The sequence below is a fragment of the Montipora capricornis genome, chromosome 3, assembly GCF_036669925.1.
Source record: "Montipora capricornis isolate CH-2021 chromosome 3, ASM3666992v2, whole genome shotgun sequence".
Classification (NCBI taxonomy): Eukaryota; Metazoa; Cnidaria; class Anthozoa; order Scleractinia; family Acroporidae; genus Montipora; species Montipora capricornis.
The window spans coordinates 333,051-358,010 of NC_090885.1; the positions used below are offsets into that span (position 1 = coordinate 333,051).

The 24,960-nt window shown below is 39.3% G+C and overlaps 2 protein-coding genes and 1 pseudogene across 10 annotated transcripts in view; 2 read left to right on the forward strand and 1 right to left on the reverse strand.

The window, feature by feature from the left end:
• Positions 1 to 348: 348 nt before the first annotated feature.
• Positions 349 to 9,674, reverse strand: LOC138039693 (uncharacterized; annotated as a pseudogene).
• A 39-nt stretch (positions 9,675 to 9,713) lies between these two features.
• LOC138041851 (small ribosomal subunit protein uS8A) lies at positions 9,714 to 16,436 on the forward strand. Its single transcript, XM_068887520.1, has 5 exons — positions 9,714 to 9,791; positions 10,003 to 10,142; positions 12,983 to 13,062; positions 15,507 to 15,592; positions 16,302 to 16,436. Exons 2-5 carry the CDS (start codon positions 10,010 to 10,012, stop codon positions 16,393 to 16,395), a joined length of 393 nt encoding a protein of 130 aa, XP_068743621.1. The 5' UTR covers positions 9,714 to 9,791; positions 10,003 to 10,009; the 3' UTR covers positions 16,396 to 16,436.
• Positions 16,437 to 19,221: 2,785 nt separating this feature from the next.
• The window catches only part of LOC138041853 (globin C, coelomic-like), a 96,269-nt gene continuing 90,530 nt past the window's right edge, over positions 19,222 to 24,960 (forward strand). For 2 of the 9 annotated variants that reach the window (XR_011130878.1, XR_011130879.1), the window contains exons 1-4: positions 20,815 to 21,374; positions 21,915 to 22,065; positions 22,450 to 22,485; positions 22,995 to 23,929. The gene's annotated coding sequence lies outside the window, so the exon portion shown is untranslated. Of the gene's footprint in view, positions 19,266 to 20,814; positions 21,375 to 21,914; positions 22,066 to 22,449; positions 22,486 to 22,580; positions 22,685 to 22,994; positions 23,930 to 24,960 lie in introns of those variants that run through there. The other 7 variants (XM_068887525.1, XM_068887530.1, XM_068887524.1 and 4 more) reach the window with 7 other exon arrangements.

Sequence of the window (24,960 nt, forward strand, 5' to 3'; positions counted from 1 at the left end):
TGAAATCTTTGCACAGATTGAAAGGGTTGGGATTGTCTTTCATAATTATTATACAGGATCCAACTAATTAATGTCCATAAACAAACAAACCAAACTAATATTTTTTTTGACAATACCTAATCAAAAATGCTAACACTTGAGTTACCTGACAATTACTTTTCCCGCAAATTTAATTACTCGAAATTTTGTGGAATGGGGTTTGAGAAGAATGGTGTAAAAGAACTCTGTTCTATTATATCTAAGATTAATAACTGAAATTCAATATCTCTTTTATTCCAAGTTCCAGACATACTGGCATCTCCCTCTCTATAACTGTAACTTACATTGTAAACCTCTTCTTGACATGGGTTAAGTACCTATGTTAGTTTTCAATGACTTTCCAATGGTTGTCACATCATTGTCATCACCGTAATCATTAAAGTTTACAAAATTACTTACAATAATAGACAACTCATGATAATAATCCCACACAATCTGAAAACATGATGATAAAATATTTTTTGATTTCTTGTATTTTAATGCAAACTGTACCTCATCATTTCCGGTGCCAAGGAGTATTCTGCCATCACCATTAAAGTGCAAAGCTCTGTACAGGTGGCAGATTCTGCAGGAGGATAGATCCTGGACTCATTGATGCTTCTTCCACCTTAATGCCTTAAGGCACTGCTCAAACATTGGGTCCCACATGGCAACAACACCATTCTTCCACCGTTTCATAAACCTAATAATAATCATAATGGAAAAGTATTAATAACCCTAAATAATCATAATATCACCCAAAAATACACTTGCGTTATTACTTACAGCGTATGCAAGATGACAATACCTTGGTGAGGAACAGAATTACTGGATTTTGTTGAACACAGAGAGTAAAACAGATATAAGTTAAAAAAAAAAAAAAGGAAAGGAACTTTATTTAAGTGTCTAGTCTTTCTAGCGCGGGAGCGCTAATTGGGGACACTGTAAACTGAAATTAACAATGAAAGTAATCAAGTCAAATGTTGTTTTTTGAGGAGAGGGAAACCGGAGTACCCAGAGAAAACCTCTCGGTGCAGAGTAGAGAACCAACAAACTCAACCCACATATGACGCCGAGTCCGGGAATCGAACCCGTGCCACATTGGTGGAAGGCGAGTGGCCTCACCACTTGCGCCATCCCTGCACCCCAAAGTTCAGACTCATAATGAAATAAAATAATAATGACTCATAATGAAATAAATAAAGTTGTAATGTCATTATTATCTTTTTCGTGAGAGAACATTATGATTTCATAACTTTATCCGGCCCACTTCATGGCAGTGATGCCAAGAGTGATTTGCAGGAAGTACTGGTATAATATAATTTCATGTTTATCACACTCAGGCAAGCCTACTGTACATAATACATTTCGTTTAGCTATCAAGGAATAAAAAATACTAGTAATAATCTAGTCCAATCAATCATAGTCCAACCTTCTCTACACTGTGATCTGCAAGTGACTATTAAGAAAAAAAGTTAGTCTGCTGAAAAACATACTTACCTGATGTTTTGTTTGACTAAGTGAAAACATAGCACACACAGGTCCATTATGGGCTTGAACTGAGCGACGCAAAGTTGTTCCCTGCCAAATGTATACCAGTTCAGAATCACTGCCACTAAAGCACAAGTCATCATTGGGACTGTGACACACACACAGCATAGTTGCAGCAGCACCTGCTTTCCCAAAAGTCACTGGTCGCTTCTCCAACTTTGAATCTATTAAATGATTGATTTGTCTCAGTCAGTCTGAAAATAGCAAACTGGCCTGTCTCCCGCCAGATGAAATTCTTAAAGGCATTAATATTTCAATACCGTGGTACATGTAGCTAATGTTTCTTTGTTGCAAAGAGAGCTGATATTGAAATAAAAACAACACTTAAAATGTTTTAATATAACACACTAAATATGAGGACTATATTAGATGAGTATTAAATTGATATTATTAACCCTAACCCTAAGCAGTCACACTAGTCAGAACAAAGCATCCTTCTACATTTAGCAAAACCTAATACTAATCCATGCATTTCAAATAATAAAAATGCAGATATTTTTTTGCATGGTGGCATACTATGGCTAATGAGTGCCTTTGCTAAGCCGTGCAATATCTTTACTGAAGGACAAGAATACTTTACAACACAACAAACTCAAGGCTTCACTCCTACATTCCTTCCGTAAAACTACTTATGTCTCTGAAGCATGATGGGGTTGTTACATGTGTCACACAATGAATGCATTACTTCATCCCTCCTTTCCTTAGATCATCATCATCATCAGCCGGCTGCTGCTAGATTATTTTTAAGTTTGGTTAACTCTTCATCCAGTTTGGCTATCTTTGCTTGATTTGAATTTATTAGTTCGTTTAACTTTTTTTCAGATGAGCCAAGTTGAGTTTCCAAACCAGCGGCATCGAAGTTGATACTATCAGCCAGAGATCTTTGAAACTCGGTCGATGAGATATAGTCGTCGATGATTTTAACGACATGAGATTGCATAATTCTCGTAACGAGGCCCGGGAGTGATGATGTAACCCAGTTGTTAAGTTTGATTTCTAATTTATCCCAGTGACCTTCAAAAGTTGATCAGTTGGATCGATAGCATCATTAGCCATAGGAGGTCTCCTTTTTGGTCCCATAATAGAAAAAATATGAGAGAATATAACCTTAATTGCAATACATTTGTAGAGCGCAATAAATGTAGCGCGCAATAAATGTAGAGCACAATAAATGTAGTGCAATTTGTAGAGCGTAATAAATTTGTAGAGCACAAAATTAGGCAGCCATCTTGGCTCGCTGACTGCTGACTTCAGCTTCCTCCAGCTCTCCCTGTCGTTGGTGAGGTCAGCTATTTGCTTGGACGTCAACTGTCCATCATCATCTCCAAGGAGGCTGCGTACTGCTGTACTGAAGATAGGATGTACTTTGTTGTCCCAGCCTGCGTCTGCCATGTGTTGGGAAGTATAGAGCATATATAGACTGGCTGACTCATCCTCAGATTTGCGGAGTATATGACCTAGGAACTTGAGCTGCCTTAGATACTACTGGTTAAGATAAAACCAAATATGACATTAACAAAGTTCAAAGTTTGAAAACCTTCTGAAACAATCGTAACTGTCCATGAGAACATTCGCGGCTTGTGTGTGCTCACAACAGCTTGCTAAGTACTCAGTAAGTAACAATAACGAAACCACTTCATATTTCCTCGATTAATCTTCTCTGCAAACGGATTTTCACTTGGGTCTGGAAGTACTGAGCTGCAGTGGATGCGATGCGATCTTCTCTTCCGTTTTATGAGGAGGTCTCGTTCATGACAGGTAAGGTACCATTATGGTCGATGTCAGGAGGTTGACATCTTGAATCAGCCTCTGCGGAATGCAATGGAACATGAAAAGATTTCACCTTGGATCCATCTCCACGTTGGCGATAACCACCATACTTTGTTTCCTTTCTGTGACCACAAGGGAGTCGGGTCATATGGTGTCAACAGCTTATTTAACCAGGGTTAAAAAAAAGAAAGGAAATTTATTAAGTGTCTAGTCGTTCTAGTGCTGAAGCACTAATTGGGGACACTGTAAAATGAAATTGGCAATTAACACAAATCAAGTGGATTTTGAGGAGAGGTGAAACTGGAGTACGTGGAGAAACCACTTGGTGCAGAGAAGAGAACCAACAAACTCAACCCACATATTACGCAGAGTCTGGTAATTGGACTCGCGCCACATTGGGGGAGGTTAGTGCTCTCACCACTGCGCCATCCCTGCACCCCAACGAGAAGTGTGGCTCCTTTGTCAATGGGCACTCACATCAGGATGAGTGGGAGATTCAACTTCTGGCATCTTGTCTCCGAATCGCAAACCAACAAGAGACAGTGTGGAGTAAAAGCAGAGGTGGTATGAGGAGTACAGCAGTATGTTTGCAGGAACTGATGCATGGCATAAATCCAGCTTTGCCCTTGAATTTGGCTCACTTGATTGCTTTCATCAAGGGTTTGTTGAAAATTTCAACCTGTCTGTTGACCTTTGGCCAGAGGGTTTTTTTTTGCGATGTTAAGGCTGCAGGTCTTCAGAAACCCTTTCCAAGCCTGATTGTTATATGGCGGACCTTGCCTATCTTGGGATATCCATAGGTGGAAAATGCTCTGCCCACAACTTGAATAACCTATTCTGATGAGGTGGAGTGTACATCCTCGACGATGGGAAAGCGAGAATACTCATCAGTAATGACCAAGAGATACTGCTGAGCTTGAACCAGGTACCACAGGCAGGACTGACACATCAACGGGTTCTGCATGTTTGTCTGTTGGCATTAGTTCAACATGGTACACAGCATCTTAAGGCGTCTTTAACAGCTGTGTTGATGCCCAGAAACCAGACTTTGCTCCTAATCAAGGGTTTGGTCTGACTTGCTTACGCCTTGATGACCTAAATGAGCCAGCGGTACTGCTCTACAATGTTAACATACCTTGTAGGGAGGCAGGCATTACAATTCAAGTGTTCCTTATAAGCAGCACATTCCTAGATGATTTACAGTAAGCTTTTCTGGATGTTCTGAAATTGCCGCATGACATTCTGATCAACCTCATGCTTGTGAAGTTCATACCACTATTGCCTAGAAGAGGGGGTAAGTTACGGGAAACAACAAAAAAGTCAGCTTGAAGAGGCTCTTGACCTTCAATAATTGGTAGTAAATTATAAAATCATGTGTGTCAATCACTCCTCGTTCTTCAGATCATTTCCTCAAAATTCATGTCTCAACCTAGTTCTTGGTTTTCTTAACATACAACTAATCAATCACTTAATCACTAACAATAATCGATCGACATGCACCTAATCAATAAAACGTATTCAGTGCTGGTATCGTGATGTCACTGTAATCAAGTCGATGTCGTTAATGAAACAAGTGTTCAGTGTTCATAATTATTGTTGATAGCATCTGGTCAATGTTTGAGGACAACTCACAGTTCACATGGTATAGTCCTTCTGGTGTCCATCAAATGTGGATTTGGTCTGTCGCTGTGATCTGTGCAGTGGTAGGGTTTGGTTGGTAGGCGTTGCCTCAATTGGCACTAGTTGGGTAACAATGCCTTGGTTGGCTATTGGTGCTGTCACTGGCGTTGTTTTCCTTGGGTGACGGCTGGTGCTACCTGGCATTTAGCTGCTGGTGGTACTACTGGTCTTGCAGTAGGTGGTTTCCTTTGTTTGTCTCTTGCTGGGATGTATGTTGTTCTGAGCAGCTTGAATTTGGATGCGTCTCGGCATACTGGCATGGATGTCTCCTTTTCGTTTCTTGTCGCGTTTCAGGAGAACTGCCTCTCCAGCTTTGAATTTGTGTTCTTTGGCTCTGTGTCTTCGGTCATGGTAAGACTTCAATTTCTCTTTGTATTTCCTGTCTCTTTTCCTGTCTTCTTTGTCCCTGCTGGCTCTCTCTGTTGGGTAGTGGTCAAGTCTGGGTTTAGGAGTTTATAGGGTGCAGTTCCTGTAGCAGGGTGAGGTGTCTCCAGGTTTGCTTGTAGCATGGTCCACAGAAGTCCATTTCAACTGTTTCCCAGGGTCTCTCTGGCAGTTTCGTCATTTTGGCTGCTTCCGTATGCTGTGTGTTTGTTCCTATCTGGCAGTCAAAGAGTTCATGACGGAACCTGGAGCCTGGTTGAAGTAAATTCTGCTGCCAGTGCCTCTCTCTCGATTTGAGAGTACCTCTTCTCTGTGTCAGTTAAGGTCCGGCTCTGCTTCTCTTTTCAGAAGGTACAGTATCAGGGTTGTAAGAGATAAACTTATTCTTTCTTGGGCTAAAGAACTCATCCAATTTCTCCTTGACGGTTTTGAAATCTAATCCCCTGTCTCAGTGAGTGTCAAGAAGATGTCTTGCACTTTGGTGCTGGCTGTGTGGAGTAAAAGATGACCTTTCTGCTATTAAAGGTGTCTTTGCATCTGGTGGCACAGGAAAACAGATTTCAAGGAACTTCGGATGCACTTCTCCCATCACTGGGCAACCGCATTTTGATCAGCATGTAGGTCAAAGGTGGCTATATATTAGGCTGGACAGCGGCTATTGGAATGGCCACTGAGGTTCGGAAGGAATCCTTGTCGCCAATGCATGCAACATCTTTACTGAAGGACGAAAATACTGCACAGCAAAACTGACTCAAAGGCTCTCTACATTCTCTACTTACATGTATGCCCCTGAGCATGATGGGGTTGTTACGTGTGTCACACAATGCATGCGTTACTACAGCTAGCAGATGAATCATAAAGTTAATTGATCTGTAAAAAAACAAATGGTTAACCCCTTATGAAAGTATTATGAATTTTAACCATCAACTATCATCATGCTAAAAACTGATATAATCACTTTTTTGTGTCCAGAATTTGATGTGTTTTTCTCCGACAGATACAAGGTAGTTTGGATTGAATGGATTCCACTCAATAACAAATATTATGTCCTTGTGTCCTCGAGTTGATGCAAGCTTCTCTTCCTTCTTCCAATCCCAGATGCAAATACTATGGTCATCATCAAGACCAACATCTGCCAGTTTCTTGCCATCACCTACAAAAACATGTTTTATAAAACCAAGTAAATATCATATAATTATATTAAATTTCCCACCTTGGAATTTTTATTACATTTTCTAGCTTTCTGATTGGCTGGCTCAATCTCGGTTATCAGCTCATATAAAGGTATGTACCGTTATGACCTAATAAGGAAACTGATTGCATCAAGTGTTTGCTTTATTTTTTTAAAGTTCAGAAGTTAATGAGAATTTAATAGAACAATTATAATAATATCGCTCTTGTTGGCTATGAGACTGGTTATGACCACCTCAGTGCTACGTGCCCCATTGGCTATTTACCATCTCATATCCAACGTGCACTCATGGAATAATTGTTAATTGTAGTGGCAAAGTTACTCTGTTACCAAATTCATCTATAACAATGAGTCCAGGAATCCAATCCACAAAGCATCCTGGGTTCAAGGCAGGCACTCCCACTACAATGCCAACCCTGCACTCTTTAAAATCTACAATCCTGGACAAAACATTTCAGACACTTCACCTCGTTTCAGAGGAAAAAACAGTTTCATTGATCCCCACTTCACTCCCTGAACAATGTTGAGTTTTTGAGATCAAATAATTGTAGAAAAATGCTGTGCAAAGTTGCCATAATGATTGGAATTAGACATAAATTAAGCATATCAATTTCTAAAAATTCCCCATTAAATGACTGAAAGAGAAAGTAACCACAGCACTGGGAAAAAGTTACCAATTCTGAAACATTGCACCTGAGAAGTCAACACAAATGATCCCTCGTTTGTGGAAGCCTTTCAAAACAGCTACAGTTTTCATGGTGGTGGCATCCCACACATGAGTCTCTGCTTGCTTGCCCACCTGTTGATTAAGTTTCAATTCTGTTACTTAAGGCTAGGAGGCAAATGGCCTGGTAATTAAAACAACAAAGGAATTTTTGCTTCATTTTTAAATTAAGATCTTCATGAGGAAAGTCTGGCTACATTCCTGGCAATAAAATGGAATAGTGGCTTACTTGCTTGTTAATTAAAACTCTTTCTCACTTATAGATTATACTCTGGCTAATGCGAGACGATTTTACTTGTCAATGGCTTCACCCTTGGGCATGGAAGGGTAAAATTAGAAGGTTAGCACCTTGGATTGTTTTTGTGGATATTACTTTCAATTGTGATGGGGGATCACCTGTCCAGTGGCTACAAAATCCTTGTCATCATGAATGGTTAAACATATGATGTCATCAGTGTGGCCTTTGTAGAATCTCTGCTGGTTACTTGAAGAACTATATACTATCCCAAGGGCTGCCACATGAAAAACTACCTCCTTTGACTGTGTGTAGAACAAATTGTTGCATGCATTGTAACCATGGTACCTAAGTAGGGTTTAAACAAAGAAAACACATCAGTGAAACCAAAGTTCAATCTCCTTTTCTTCCTTGTACTGTTAAAAGCACCATTTTTTTAGCCATGGCTGAATTGGTCTTCCTAACATGGACTTACCCAAAAGCAAATTTCAGATCCAATCCTTCATTAGGGCTCTGTGTATGCCGAGATGTACTAACTGATTGCGGTTGCTCCTCCTCACCTAAAACATCCTTTTTGAGTAACTTTGAAGACCTGGATAACCTAAATGATCAAATAATGAGGGGAAAAATGGGAATATATTATTTATCAACATTTATAATTTTAACTCAACCAACAACTTTAATCTATACTTTCATTCTTTAGAGTGGCCCCCATTGATGATTAAATTCATCTGCCGTTAGACAGAGTAAAATCTACATTAGTCTCACTCTCAGGTACAATGTAGGAAGGGATAAATGAAGTGGGAGTTTTAATTAATCACTTCTCTTCATCATTTGCAAATTATCACTGTAGCATACCAAGAATGAAGACGTGGAGTCTTTGCACTTTCTGCTTTTGGCAACAATGAGCAAGAAGCTTGGTTATGAGTAGTGACAGACAAGCTTTGCAGAGGACAGCTCTACGTGCATCTCGCGATGATGACATAATCCACAAATTTTCATCAACTGTACTCCAGTCCCTTAGACTAGTTTGAAATGCTTTGCGCCTAAAGGCCACATCATATCTTTGCCATGCTTTTTTGTCTTGGCAGTCACGGTATAACCTAGTTATTATACCTTGATATGCAAGTAAGTCCCTAATTCGATTCGGATAATGACTTGTATAAACTGAAATATAAATAGCCATGCAATCAATCCATTTTGTAATATCATCCACTCTTTGAGTTTCATCAATTAAAATCTTGTTCTTTGCATCTTCTTTGCCCAGATTTTCAAGAAGAAGTTCCTGAAAGTTAATATATTTTCCTTCACATATTTGTCCAACAATTTGTTTTGGGACAGGTGGTTGACCAGGGTGCATATGAAATTCTAACGAGGAATTCACCCTTGCTTCAGCAGCAGCTGACCTCCATAAGTTCTCAAAACTTTTAGTGTGACTTTCAGAAAAGATGAATGATGCACTGGGGGTTATGGGAGTCTTAAACTTGTCGTCATTGTCTTTAGCATCATCATCATCATCATCATCTGACCACTGTATGTGAGCAAATCCATTTGTCATTTCTGATCCACGCCATGCCCTAGAACTTCCTTCACCCTTACTAGCATGGTTCTTAGAACTAGCTAGTAAAGTTTCCCATGCTGCCTTTGAGGTGTTCCCTTTGTAACTTTTCTTGGTTTTGTTTCTTACAGGGTTCACTCTTACTTTTTCTCTGGTAAACATGATATCGGCTGTAAGATCAAGATTACCAGCTAGGAGACTTTGGTCTTTTATGTCGATGTTTCGAAGTCAAATACTCCTTTTGATCGACTTGGATAAACAAAACAATAATTTCAGCGTAAAAAAATAAGAATCATTACGGATAATCTAATTGAATCATTGCAAGATCCAACTTCTTGCCGCTTCGCGACTCGCTATTCCGTCGCTCTAAGAGAGGCATCCAGGATAGCTAAAATAATGTAATTTTCCATTGATGCTGCCAATATCTTGAGTGGAAAAGTGAGAGAAATTCTACAGGCCTCACAAACTGCCATCAACTAAAATGTAACTACTTGTGTCACTACTCGTAGCAACCTAAATGTTTACAAAACAGGGTCGCTTGGGGTCGCTCTGCACCTCGCATGCTCCCGGATGCTGCTCCGAGCCGCGCAGCCGCGCTGGGTTCAAGTAGAGGCTACCCCGGTATATTATGGTCTATTCTATCCACTCTTTCTCTCTTGCGATCGCCATTTTGCACAAGGTAGGACAAAATGGCTATGGAAGATCTGTCTGCATCCGCATCAGCAGTAAAGTTTTAAAACGTCTGAGTTTCTTTTGTAAATAAAGGGTTGCTGTCCTTGTCTCTAAGAAACCCTAAAGAAATCGTATCTGATATTGCCAATGAAATAAAGTCATTTTTTGGGGGAATGTTTCACTGGCTTCTGTTGACGTACATGTGTTTTACCTAACAGGTTCAACATGGTTCGAATCAATGTGTTGAGCGACGCTTTAAACGCCATATGCAATGCTGAAAGACGAGGGAAGAGACAGGTCCTTCTTCGCCCTTCTTCGAAAGTCATAATTAAGTTTCTGACCGTTATGATGAAACATGGTAAGCTCAATAATTGTAAGTTGTATAATAATATAAGGACGCTGTCCTTTTGTCAGGACTGGCCGGCCAGACCGTTCGTTTTGCAAAGAAAATACAACAGTTTGAAGAAACACTTGCATGATAATCCCTCGCATTCTTCTGGAGAAGAATATGTGATCCTCGAAGTGTGTTGATTTGAAGACGTTGTAGAGATAGTCCTTCCAACTACGGCAGGTACAAAACGCGGGTCACAGTTCATTGTTTTACCAATACAGAAAGTATCCTTAACATTCATAAAAGCTAACCTTAGGCCTAAAAACTTTTTAAGGCCTAATCAGGCCTAAGGTTAGCATTCATGAATGTTTACGATACTTTCTGCATTGGTAAAACAATGACCTGTAACCTGTGTTTTGTACCTGCTGTTCTAACAGCCCGGTCTGACCTGTCAGTTCTGTCAAAATGGAAAGTGTCCTAACTCTTGCATGCAAAAATCCCAGGGGAAATTAAACATGAAATTCTTTTAATGTGTATCATAAATAAGTAATCGCATTATTTTTTTCGTGCAGTTTGGAGTTCTTGGGTCGCATGTGACGTCACAAAAAAAAAAAAAAATACAAAACTAAAGAGCCTTTTGAGTATTTATGTTGATCAGCTAGGGTTAGCTAACCCTAACCCGGAAATAGAGCAGTGTGAATTTCAGAGTTTTTCACAGTGCGTGACATGTTGACGGCTTCCGAAAAACATGCCAGTTGTTTTTGTGGCCTAAACAGCCAATGTACTAGGAGATGTGTCTATACAAATGTTTGCTAGCTCATTATACAGAAAAAAGTGTTGAAGACAGTCAAACTAAATTCCAGATGTTTCTACAGGTTTCATAGTGCCATAATGGTGTACTGCAGCAGAACACCAACATGGCGCCTCTATACTAAACTCAACAAATTTGAGTAATAAATTTCGCTGAATAACTCGAGTACGGAATATTGCACAGCCCTGAGACTTGGACCCGTTGTTTACTTACTCCTCATCTATAACATTTCCATTTCTTGACTCAATTTCTTAAATGGTAAGCAATTTATGTTTTCACTTGCATGACATGTAACCCAAGAAGAAATGAGCACTTTAAATCATTCTCAAGTCGGGATTTTATAGTACGGACCATTACCATGGAAACAGTCCGTTTCCGTATTTTTTTCTCTTCCGGGAAATTTTAGTTGAATGAAACACAAAGTTATAAAAAAGAAGAATTCAGTTTTCTCATCACAGCAGTAAAATAAACCTAATCGTCTAACTCAGTGTTGTAACCCAATTCAAATCTACCGGGATTAAGATTCTTTGTGATGTATTTGCATGATATTGTAGCATTCATAATAATAATTTAAATGATATGGAAATACCTGAAACCAAACGTTTTACTGTATTCCCAAACAGTTTGAATTGGGTACAACGTAGAGTTAGCTGATGAGGTCAATTATAGCAATTAGTGGAATTTAGTTTTAAACGTAAAAGGTTACTGTTTTAAGTTTGCTGATGGATGACGAAGATTACAAACATTCACCAATTGGAGAAGTGTCCAATTTCAAAGAAAGAATACTTCTTTGTGGCTTGGACAGGGCTGTACTGGCCAGGTAATATTGGCCAAGTGCAGCCTCGACCTTGGGCTGATATTCCACAGTACGGTCCTTGCACTCAGTTAGTAAGAGCTTAGTAATTTTTTCAGAGACTGCAAATTGTAGTTGCCCTATGGGCTTGTGCAATTTTTTTTGCATTTTGCTTATTCCGAATTGCACTCGAAATCATGTGATTACTGGTACTTATACAAATTGAAACTGTCAAAATTTTGACACAGAATTGCCATATCTTGAGCTCCCTGACTGCAGGAAACAACAACAATTCTTTATTAGATCTAAAAAATTCTAACTTACAGAGCTTTTGCCCGCAATGAGGGAGGGCTGTTTGAGGCAGTCAAAAGAGAAGGAAAGTCTCATAAATGATATCCAAAGATCAAACATGGAAGAAGTTTAGTTTGTCGTGTTGTTTATGGCCAGAGTGAGATGGGGAAGTGGACTGTAATCAATACTGGGAGTAACAAACGATGTTACATGTATGAATTTGAGAATTGTAATCATATATCAGAAATTCAAATGGTAGAATAGTTATTTAGAAATTGGTGACTTGTTGGTATACAAGCCTCGGAAAGATTGTACCTCAGAAATTCCCTCTTTTTAATTTACAAGGCATAAATAGGTTTACAAATGGATTGTCTTGTTATTGAATTGAATGACCAAGATGAAAATGTCAAATTTTCCATATCAGTCATTCATTTCAATGACGAGAATGTGTGGTTTCTGCAATTTCAGTCCTATACCAGTATAGCAGGACTAATTGTTGTCACCTGACCCTAGTTTAATGGGTCTCCAATAACTCCCTCTTGTAATCAAAAGGTTCTAGGTTCGACTACTGCAAAGGAGCACTCAGATTGTTTCAGAGTATCCGTGAATCAGCATTGAAAAAAAACCTCATTTTTTAGGAAGGTATTCCCATTTAATGTACCACATGCAGTAAGCTAGGAGCTCTAGCCCGTTAATAAAGTGTTTGATCTAAGTGTATGTGCATTTTATTACAGTGAACATTCAAATGCTGTTGAACATTGTTTTCAACCTTGGAATAATCTTATTATTTAAACAAGCAACAATGTAAGGTGAACCAGAAGAAAGCCAGACACTGACTAAAGTGAAGGACCTGGTGTGTGTGATTCCATAGAACTTTTCTAGTAGTAGGGATAATACCTGCTTCTACCAAAATGGTATAAGTATCAATGGAAATAAAGAAATAGTTGTGTAATAGAAATCTGTATTTTTTAGGTTATATTGGAGAATTTGAGATTGTGGATGATCACAGAGCAGGAAAAATTGTTGTCAATTTGACAGGACGTCTTAATAAGGTCTGATAGTATTTTTGTTTCCATTATTTTCATAACCTAAGGTTTGAGGGGTATTTAACAACCTCTACATCCACTCAAAACAATGTCCCCTATAAGGGAATCAGTGTTAAGAATTACGCTTTGCTAAGCTAGCAGTGTGGTGGCCCAGTGGGTGGCAGAAAGGTGGCAAACACTCTTGTATTTTGAGTCGCATCCCCAGAGACATAGCAGAGTCTCTTTCAATCTTCCTAGATAGTCAATAAGAGGAAAGAAGACTCTGCCAGCTGCCTCGACATTTCATATTGAGCATGCGTTAAAGTGCACCTAAACCCAAATATTTTTAGTCTACAATATTGATCTCTCCACGGAAAGCAAACATGTTTGACGATTCTTTCCTCAAAGTTACGCTTTTTATCTGCCGGGCAAGAAGCGCAAAGTTATCAAAACTAGCAGTAACTTGGACCCATGACGGTGATGTGATGTTTTGCAATGCTACATAAATTTCCTTGAAAACAGGAATGCAAAGCCAGTTGGGCGTAAAATTGAGAATAGACTCATGCCTTTCACATCTCGGTCGTGGGTCCAAATTACTGTTTGTTCTGCCAAGTTTACGCGGCTTGCACGGCACAGAAAAAACGAAATTATGCGTAACAATGCTGACATATGCTTGCTTTGGATGGGGAGATTTATATTAGGAACAAAAAATATTTGGGTTTAGGTGCACTTTAACTAAAAATTAGTAACTGCAAAACCACAAAACCCAAAAAATTTTGCCACCCTCCCGATTCAATGTTGTGCAAAACTGAATGGTTTTAGTGGGAAATTGTTGTGTTACCTTCCAACATTGAATAGGGGGAAGGGGGCTATATAAGAGAAGGTGAAGCTACAATGTATTTCTTTGCGCTTTAGCCGAATCGGGTTGTCCAGTTACAGTGAACTTCAAGTACAGGTAAACTTCGAAAAATGACGAGAGATTACCAGAAAGATAAATCTGTAACATAACTTGAAGTTGTTTGTTGTAGAAACGCATTATTAATGTTACTAAATTTGCAAATGCAAACAACGAAGCCCAGTTAGCGGTTTATCAGGATACGGGATTTTTTATTTATATATTTTTTGGAAGGAGACGTTATTCAAATCCTACAGTTTTACTTGCTTCCTTAACTCCCGTTCATCCAAAAATTACAAGATCAGCCTTAAATCATCCGAAAAACGTATTACAAATCATACTTCAACAACTTATCATCCTGGGCCAGTTGTTCAAAAACCGATTGACTCTAATCTCGGGTTAAAAATTAACAAACGAGTTTTATTCTCTACTCCCAAATGCTGTTCAAGACTGATATTCGGTAAAACTTTACATTAGAAGAAGTCAATCTTGAAAAACAAAAATAAGCAAGGGAAACTTTCATCAAAAAGTTGAAAACATAAAACAAAAGTTTACACTAATCCTGGATTAAGGTAATCGGCTTTCAAACAACCGGGCCCTGTATTTGAAGTCCGGTTCCGTAATCCTAGTGTAGTTCTTGCAAATTGTTTAAATCTGCTGTGGCGAAGGCAAGAAGACAACATCTGTACTCCATTTCTCTCGATGCTCAAAAATGTAAAATTCCGTGATTGGGTCATCTATAGTCCATTCCAAAGTTTTAGTTTTTGCGTTTTCCTAATCCCAAACGTTCCACAATAACTTGAAATTTCGTTAAGAAAAAGGCTTAAATCCAGTAGCCAAGTCCGGGTTGAAATCGCCAAAACTCTCTCTATTATCGATTCAAAACTCAAAAGCTACAAGTAGTAAATAGTTTTAGAAACTACAGAAGTTTTTACACTCGAGCTTTGTCTCGAGAGAAGAGACAAACAGCCGAAACTGCTCTGTGCCCTGTCCCTTCCGGCACTGAAAAAAGTACCGTACGTAGTACAACGGTACTTGGCCGTAGCCCTTGGACGAGAAACTTATCCCAACCAAAAGGCGGAGAAGCGATCAGGATACGGGATATTTAGGTTAAAAAAAATTGTATGGATACGGGATTTTTGGCTGGGGGAGGGGGAGAATTGAGGAGATACTGAGTAGGTACGTGTGGTAGTGCAGTAACTCGACAGTGTTTTTTTTCATAACTGCCTGAAACTGAGCTGCGTTTTACGTGGAATGCCGAAGGCATTCCACGTAAAAGAATATTGATGGCGCGTGGCGATTGATCATGCGCACAAATTAAAAAAACGGGTTTGACAAAACTAGAATGACTCATCCATTTCTTTGGATGCGTGACAAATCAAAGAAAGGCTAGGCGGCTGGCGGAGTCTTCTTTCCTCTTTCCGACTTACCTAGGAAGACCGAAAAAGATTCTGCTTGCAGGGTAACTCCCTAGCTGCCAGAGATCCAATTTAATGCTAATCATAAATTCAAAGCAAATAACGGAGTAACTATGAGTGAAACTGCCTTACTGATTTGGTATTTCTGGTCTTGTTAGTGTGGTGTCATCAGTCCTCGTTACGATTTAAAAGTTCATGACATTGAAAAGTGGGCAAGTACTCTTTTGCCATCCAGACAATTTGGGTAAGTCTACAATATTGATGCAGTTTTTATTATTTTATTGGTGATTTGTGTTTGAAATTGTTTAACCCGTTGACTCCTCAGAGCCCACCCCCACCCCCCCCCCCCTCGTTGGTGGTGGTGAATAAACTTGTCTGGCGTTTTATAATATAAGGCTCACTCTCATGAGTCAGTGGGTTAAATAGAGATTTTCGAGAGGTTAATTTTTTTGCAGTTTTCTGGTTTTGTTCTGTTAGAGTGGCATTTTTGTCTTGTGTGGAAGATTCTTGGTTGAAGCTGGATAAATAATTTTGCAAGTTTTTTGCTACAATTTAGGAAACGTGATATAGTTGCTGAAGAAATAGTAATCTTTAAAATCTGTCAAATAAAGCCCTGAAAACCGTTTTTGTGAAAGAGTCAAACCTCTTGCTGTCTGTGTCCATGTTCATGCAGTGCAATTGTGTTGTCAGGTGACCAAAACGAAAACATGTTGGTATTGTTACCGTTCTTGTAAGCCAGGACTGTAAAGGTTCGTGATTGATTGCATTCTAGCTAGCCTACATGTAAATGTTACAAGAACCATGTCATTTCGCTTGGGCCGTATCAAGCCATGTCAAAAATTGCAAAAGGACATGTCAAAAGCAGTGGCATTTCATAGTTGGAGGGAAATGACCGTCGCACAGGCAACATTCTGATGTATGAACTAAAGCAACTTGTATTGTCATCTTTGTAGGTACCTTGTCATTACAACATCCAGTGGCATTATGGACCATGAAGAGGCAAGAAGAAAGCATACTGGTGGAAAAATTCTTGGGTTTTTCTATTGAAAGAGACAAGTTTAAATAAATAGACCATTTCAATCTGTAAATGACTAGTTGCTATTGATGCGAAATCTCGTGCAATAAGATGATGTTACACGAACCGAGACAACTCTTAACGCAACATTGTTGCCTTAACAATCGGCGTAACATGGCGATTTTGTTGCGGCAACATGTAGGTTTTTGAATCGCTTTAAAAAACTTGCAACATTGTTCCCCGGATTTTATTGAAGTTGGTGCGTGTAACACCCCAGCCGTTGACTTAAACGTCAAATCGTACCAGAAATGCACCACCGAGAACGGAAATAAGTCACGTCGACAGTCACGTCAACAGTGTCCGCCTTATTTGTCGCCTGGATTTGTCCAGCAGGAGCCTGGACTCTAATGTTGCGAGCATTGTTGCCTTTAATATCATCTCGTGTAGCATACCGCCGCAACAGAGTTGCGTTAAAAGTTGCCTCGTGTAACATGGATGTAAAATCGGTGTTAACAATCTGCCAGTGGAACATCATTTTAAAATCGAATTGATGCCTTTACCCTCCAATGTTGGAAAGATCAGGGGCGGTTTTGTAAGCTCTGCCAGTTCAAGGTTTCTTCTTTGATGAATCAAACTGTTAATATATGAGAATCGCTTTCCGCTATGAAGATTTTAGGACAAGATCATAACGTGTTCTCTCCGAAGATAGACTATTGATCGAGTTGAGTTGAGTTTGAGTTAAGATTGAGTTAAAATTGAGTTAATATTGAGCTAATAAGTCACTGGGAAGACCATGAAACACCGTTTTCGTGAAGTGCGCAGGTGTATATTTGCGAAATGCGGTTAACTATTAACATTCCATTGCGTGAGAACCAGAACCCGGACTGCGCAAAGATCCCAAGTCTTACCATGTAGAAACAGGAAACAGAAGGTGGGCGAAACAAACAAGTAACAAGTCGTATTTTAGAAAGGGGCCAATATAGATTCCGAAAAACAATGCGAATCGCACCCGTGACTTTTCTAGTCACAAAGTAAACTCGCGTGACAATCTCCCATAACTAGGCCCCGTGACATAATCCGGGCTGCACGTCTAAAACACGGGTCAGTTTTGACGGGTTACTCGTTGCAGGTCATTATTTTACCTTTTGGAAAGTAACCCAAAACCCTAATTTATTTGGGTAAGCCTAGACCTAAACTTGGTTTTTAGGCCAAGGGTTAGCCAAATTGAGCGTTTTGGGTTACTTTCGAAAGGTGAAGTGACCTGCAAGTACGAGTGACCTTTGTCAGACGATCGCAAAGAGAGCTGTTTCCATATAATCGCAAACGGTCGCAGAGCCGATTGTAGCCATACATTGATTGAGCCATTCCCGGTTTTGAAATTGCTTCGATCCAGAAGGTATCGTCTTCAACCGCTTCAGATAACGACCATACGCAGTTCTTATGTTTGCGAAATTTGACCACTGCCTCCGCCGCCGAGAAATTAAATTTCTCGCCGATTATTAGGATATCATTCAATCAAGCAATACTAAACTCAACGACTAGTAACAACTATTCTAACATGTTTGTGTCCCTTTGAAAGTCCGAACACAACGCGCATGGTTTCACGTTTTCGGGGTGTCCATGTGAGTCACTCAGGGGCCCCTAAGGGGATCCCCAAAGGTTTCAATATTACAACATCTTCCCCCTCCCCCCCCCCCCCTCCTAACATGATGCAATGAGTCTCTGCGGCCTCCCAACTTGACGCCCAGATCTGGTTGTAATAGGAGAGTGCAATTGTTTCTGTCTGTCTCCCTAATGTCACTGGACTTGGCGCTGGCTTCTCAAGTACAGGTGCCTGTCTTGTACTCGCAGGAGACTCGTGAGGTTGTGTACACATGAGAAAAGCCCCTGTCCTTGGTGTCATGGGAGAATCATTTGGAACGTAGCAGAGATGATCTTCTGTTTCTCCTGTAAGCACGTCCATATTCATCTTCCAGCGTGTATGATCTTGGCATTACTTCCGCTTTGCGCCATTCCTTCTCACCATTTGGACGCAACCGCATCCTGTCCCCAACTTCAAGTGGAGGCAAATCTCTACTCTGCTTGTGATAATTAGACTTGTCATTATGCCGTCGATGATGAAGCACTTTCAGAACATGATCACGATCCACTGGCTGAGGTACGTCGAGGAGTTGGTTTTTTAACCGCGCGGCCATGGGCTGAGCACAGTTCTTGCTCTGCACGACGTTTATTTTTTATTTTGTCGGTGACCAGACCCAAGCTTCCACTCGGCCATATAGTTAGTAGGACTTTCAATCATGCAAGTTATGATGTTTATTCGCTAAAAGCTGTTAAAACGTTAATGTACTTAAAGTTTTGTGAATATTCCACTCCTTATTTAGTACAAAATATATTGCCTTTTTGTGTTATTGAAGCGCTTGATTCGAAGCGAGTATTGAATACATAAAAGGCTATTACGTCATCTATGGAATGTGTCGACGTTTCAACTTTCATTGGTAGGGAAATAACCACCGTACTAAAGATAGCCATGGATAACGGAATTCTTGAATTATGTGACTCGTGTGATTACTTTGCTAGCCCTTTACTCTACTAAAAACACAATTAAATTTAATCGTGACTTTTAAGAAAGAAAGCTGTAAGTTGTTAATAGTGTTATTATCGTATCGATCGTACCCATACATATCCCACGAAAACCATTACGTTATCGGAGATTTTACAGTTGCTGCAACTGATAGTGCAATCGGAGATTTCACGACGGCTATAAGTGATGGTGCAATACGTTCGTGTGCAGTCCTTGTTGTCAGTTGTTGTGCTACAGATTGATCGGGTGATTTTATGTCTATAGTCATCAGTGAATCAACAAGGACTGCTTTGGAATGTGCACTACGTTGCGACTATAGTGGTAAGAAAACAGATATTTTTTTAAAGGACGGCTATAAGATCTAAGAGATCTTCTTGTTATAAGATTGTTTTAATCATTAGAGAGCCATGCCATTTTGCAAAATTTTATGCAAATATATCTTTCAACGCAGAGAAAACAGTTTTCGAAGTGACTAAAACTGAATATTTACTACTTTTAATTGCGAAAAACGCCAAAAACTTTAATTCAATCTTAACTCAATCTTAACTCAACTCAATTCAACTCGTAACTCGATGAATAGCCAATCCCAGTGTAGCCCGATACACCGAATCTGTAGGACGATAAATTTTGGCTTGCATGAGCAAAATAACTCCCCTTTATGAACACCTGAAAAAAATAACGAAAGAAATGAAATTGCAATCAGCTAACCATTACAGAGCCAGATTTTCGACAAATGCCGACAAAATTCATAATGTCGACATTCAGTACCAGCCAAAAATGAAAGAAAACTTAGTTCGGTTTCTCAAAGCAGGCGAAAACAAAACAAAAGTTTCTCGAAAGCTGCAAACCGTGGACACATGTCACAGCAAACAGAAAGGCAACAAGATGGTCGCCACTTCTTTTCCGCGCCCTAGTACTCAAGCCCCTGCAAACTCTTAGAGATCACGTGACCATTCTCGTATACCAACATATAAATACCTCTGCTGCCAACTTAGTGTGGGCAAATCTCACACAAAAATGGGGGTCCCTGGTAAATTAAGGCATGGGTCTCAATTTGCCTTAATTTGCTCACTTCAAAAGTGAGGGGGTGGTCTATCTCTTACAGCTTTAGATGTAGGCACATAAAACTTTGTCAGCTGCTTACATTTTTAGTTTAAGTCGATTTATTATTTTTATTATGCAAATTAGGCTACGTGACCTGCATCTGTTTAAAAAGCTTGTTTTTGAAACGGCAACACTTTTTCGTGTGTTCTCAATTGTTTTACCGGTTGCATAATGTTAAGGCCGATTAATATGTCACTTCTGTGCTTGGCCTTTGTTAGATATTTTTTTCTTGACGCCTTTGCTTTTAAAAAAGCAAAGGCGTCAAGATGGGATAAAACTGCCTTGGGGGACTGGGTCTAGTTGAAAAAACCGTTTATTTTCAAAAACAGTAGAAAATTCAAAAGAGGCCAAGCTTGCATTACACATTGTCCTAAACCCGGTCCGGCTTAATAACTCGCGACAAAAACTGTTTTCATTTTTGTTTAAAGACATTTTATTGTTTTCTGGCCGCGTGCAGTCACGTGACAACATGAGCATAATTGGAACACACCAAATTGACAGGAACCACACATGAATGTGTCTGGCAAAGTTTCATCTTTCTAATGCTTAAGGACGTTCGCGCCCATTGCTACTGCGCATCCTTACAGCGCACGCAAATTCACGTGCCACGTCATGCTCGACCTAAAATGAACAATGATAGGGCAGATGGCCATTGCTAAAGCTTTGCTTGGATTTAACGATCTTGGATGTTCAGTGACCCCTACTTTTCTTTTCAGAAACATATTTTATTTACAATTATCTCCTCATTGTCCAAAAATAAACAAAAAATCACCGTGGGAAGTTAAAACATTTTCAAGATTTCTGTCCTCGGAACATGGAATCCTGCCATCTTGTGGCTGCAAGTCGCATGAAACTATGGTCGCTAAATGCGAATTTGTTCTTTAAGGAACCTCAACAGTTAACTAAATTCACTTGATGGGTCCACTTAACGAGCTGACTATTTGCGGTGTTAGTTTAGCCCTACCTCACTTTGGTCAAAGTGATGCAGTAATCATTTGTTGATAAGGAAGGTAGGCTCGTACGCAAACAATTCACCACCAAACAGAACAGGTATTTGGCCACGCCTGTTATCACGAACAAGGAGCAACCCTCACGTTATTTTTCTGACTATGCGAACATCAGCACACGAGAATGAGTAACAGTATTTCCGCGTTTTACCTTCAAATGGTGGTTTTCGTTGTCAGCAGAGAAATCATAGGAATAGAAAACACACTAGGGAGTCGATCAGGCGATGACATAATCAAAGACTGTAATGGCATTTTGTACCGTCTAATGATCGATTCTGGTGAACCGCCATTTCCCGAAACAGCATGTGATATCAAACAGGTAATTCATAATTATTATCAATATTTCTTTTTATCAGGAGAGTCGGCAAATATCTCTCGAAGATATCACTGAAAGCAAGCCACTATACGCTTGCACACTTGGATAATTTATAATACAAGTATTTGATCATTCTAGACTTTTGCGTAGCTCATTTGCGTTGCTAGGTGACACTCGAGATATCCACAATAAGAACCAAATGAAACACTATGGCCGTGTTTTCACGACAGCCGTTGTCTCGCTTAACATTCCTGAAAGTGGTTTGTTTGCAGACTTCGTTAAGCAACTTAAAAATGATACGTGTTTTCACGGGTAAGATTTAATGAGGACAGAGCGCGTGCCAATGCAATAATAAAAATAATAAAAAAATAGTACGCCTAATCGTGGCAACTATTACTGTTCTGCACTTAAGAGTTGGAAGTCCATAATCGCAGACTTTCTGGTTTGCCAAACCCAAACCAGCGAAATTCCGAAAAAATCACGGAGGAGAAAGCTATGTTGCGTTTATTTTGTTTTGATTTACTTTGCCCTTTTTACGCACAGAAAGTAATACACTGTTTTGAGAGGAGCAACGGTTCTGGACATCTTCTGGATTGCGACCGTTTCCTGCTGGTGCAGTCGTCGATAGTAGACGAGGCACTAATGTGCCCTGGCCTCAACTACAAGAAACTACAGGAAAACATTCAGAACTCAAGTACGTCCAGACTGTTAAAAGTGCACATGATGAGATACAAGCTCGTTGTTATGAAACTCACCATGGTTTCTCTTATACTTTGGGTGTATACCATAAAGCTTATACTTTGGGATATGTACTAGGCATATCCAATGGCATATTCAATTATTTAAGTCATTCACATATCAGCCGGGCGCCCCACGTAGGAATCCCTAAGTTCACGAGTAAAATCGTCTGGCGTTTAACAGAGTAAAATCTGTTAAGTGTCACTCCCACTGAGGAGTCAGTGGATTAAAGACATTGGTTGAAAATCAATAATGTCTCAAAATACAAACAGATACTGCTGACTTTTTCATTTCAATTGCGGTCGTCCTCCATAACCACTTATATCTAACTTTTTTTCAGCTTTTGTTAAAAGATTGTTTACTAAATATCAAACAGGTAAGCTTTGTATTCGAATTCAACCCTTCAAACTGGTCAACTGGAAATTTAGATTATTTATTACTTTAATATCTCGTAATGTTCTCTGACAACGCTATGTATCAGGTTGGTTGCGATATTTTCTATACAGCTCTCTGGTGTTTCCGCTTAGAATGAATCTTTTTCGTTTTTGGCTGATCTGAAGTTGGTAATGAGTACGGTAAGTTTGAAATCGACTCATTTACGAGGATTTTGAATTTTAAAATGGTTAATGCGACTGGCCTGGAGATGATTGCTTTGGTCTCAGCCTTATCCGCAATTATAGGTTATCCTTTTATAAAACCCGGAAATGAACTATGTATAGTTCAGGTTTTCCCACCCTGGTCAGAGTTTTTCTCTGTCCTTGCGTGGGCCCATTTCCATCAGTAGGGCTAACGCTCACATGGTTCATATGGGATAGAAATCTAGCACTTCACATTACACTCTATTCAGTTAACTATGTATAGTAATGTCATTTTGTCCTTTTGCAGTCGCGCGGCATTCCAATTCAAGTTCCGAAGATTGCGCTGTCGATATACACCAGAGTTGTGAGAAAAAGATATTTGAGCAGATGGTAGTAAACCACTACCCCTGGCCTAAGACAACAAAATGGAGAAACTGTTACGAAGATGCTGTGAGGAGGAGGTCGTGTCCAGCAGCTATTCTTCAGAATTACTCCAGCTTACAAGAGCACTTTGGAGAGCGTTTAAGAGCACTAGAATACCTTTTGGGATTATTTGGGATATTTATGAATGACCGCAACCAGCAACCATGTAAATAAAATAAATTGTGGCTAAGGCTACAATTGTGATGGGTATCCTTACAGTGTTAAAGGTTTAACTTAGGTTTCATCATAGACGTGTCTTTAAACATTTCTTTCCATTTCCTTTATGTATATAAAAAAAAACAGTTTAAATGCATTTTAGCTTAGAAACGCAGAGAATCCTTCTTTGATTTTCGAAAGATTCTAATGTTTTCTATCAATATATGCCTGGCTCAATGCCCCGGCTCACCCTGTGCATCACTGATAAATTGTGTTATCCAAGCAACAAAAAGCTTTCAAGATATAGTGGATCCAAAACTACGTTAAGATGTATTGTGCCACTAACAACCGTGAAATCGATATACTCCAAAGCTGTTTTCATAGCATTAACTTTACTTAAGGGACATAGATTGGGTAAACAATAATGCTCCTTTTCCGGTATATTTTTATAATGCATTAAGGTTTGTCACCAAAAGCTATCAAATATAAAGTGTTCCCTGGGTAGTATTTTAAACGGAAACCTGGCACACTTGGAAAGAATAAGTCGAAAATCGAAAAAGAGAAAGATTATTCATCTCCAATTGTAGATACTTTGAAGATGACACTGTAACCGGTAAGCTTTGAGGTAAAACAGTCCCCTTGGCGAATATACCTTGCTTCAAGGTAGGCGGTAATACGAAAAATGTTGTGAAAAAACACGAAAGAAATTTCGATATTTTGCCTTCAGTTGATCTTACTTCCCTCGTGTTAACGTGATATTGGAATTCTTGTATTGACTCCCCTAACCCTAACCTCTTTTTTCAATACCGCAGCTCTTTCTTATTGAAGGAGAACAGTGTTTCAAAATGTCATTATATTTTTTCATATGCATTTTTTTCCCCAGTAGGGTAGGTTACCCCAACCTGAAGTAAGCATGCTAGAATTTCTCGCAAGAATAAAAGCTTGTTGTTACATGTCAACAAACATGAGACTGAAAGGCGAACGGATTCTCGGTTAAACTCAGCGACGCGTGCAGCTTAGCTATCCTCAGGGAATTTCTGTTGTTGCCGAAGCTTTCGAGACGAGGAATATTTTTCTTTCATTTTATTGAATGTTCGTCAAGATAAACTAGTAGAATAATTGAACAGTGGCGATAAAAAATAGGTCTAAGTGTAAAAAAAAGGCGTGAAACTCACGAATGAAGCAACACAAAGAAAAAGAAGTAAAAAAAAGCAAACTTGAAAAGTTAAGATTGCCCTAACGTGAGCTACTGAAAGAAAGGAAAAAGTTTCACAGGAAATGCAAAAACACTTAGAAAGGTCCTTGCTTAACAACCTGCTCTCAATGGAACCTTGTAATCAATACTCAGCCCTCTTAATTAATTTAAAATAAGTTTTCTTGGAAACTTAATTTTTTTTTCCAACAAACTCAGAAGAAAATGAAATTCCTAAGAATTAACAAACAAAATTCAGGGCTTGCTGTTCTTCCACCATTTATCTTCATAACAACAACAACAACAACAACAATAAGAATAATGATAGCAATGATGATGATGATGATGATAATAATAATAATAATCTTGACGATGATGATGATGATAACGTTTTCAGTGTCAATTAATGTTACGTAGCTATACGGTATACATAGCTTTCCACATTGCTTTATTGGTGATAGCTTTCTTAAAGAAAGACATGTTAAATAATCTAGTAAATTTT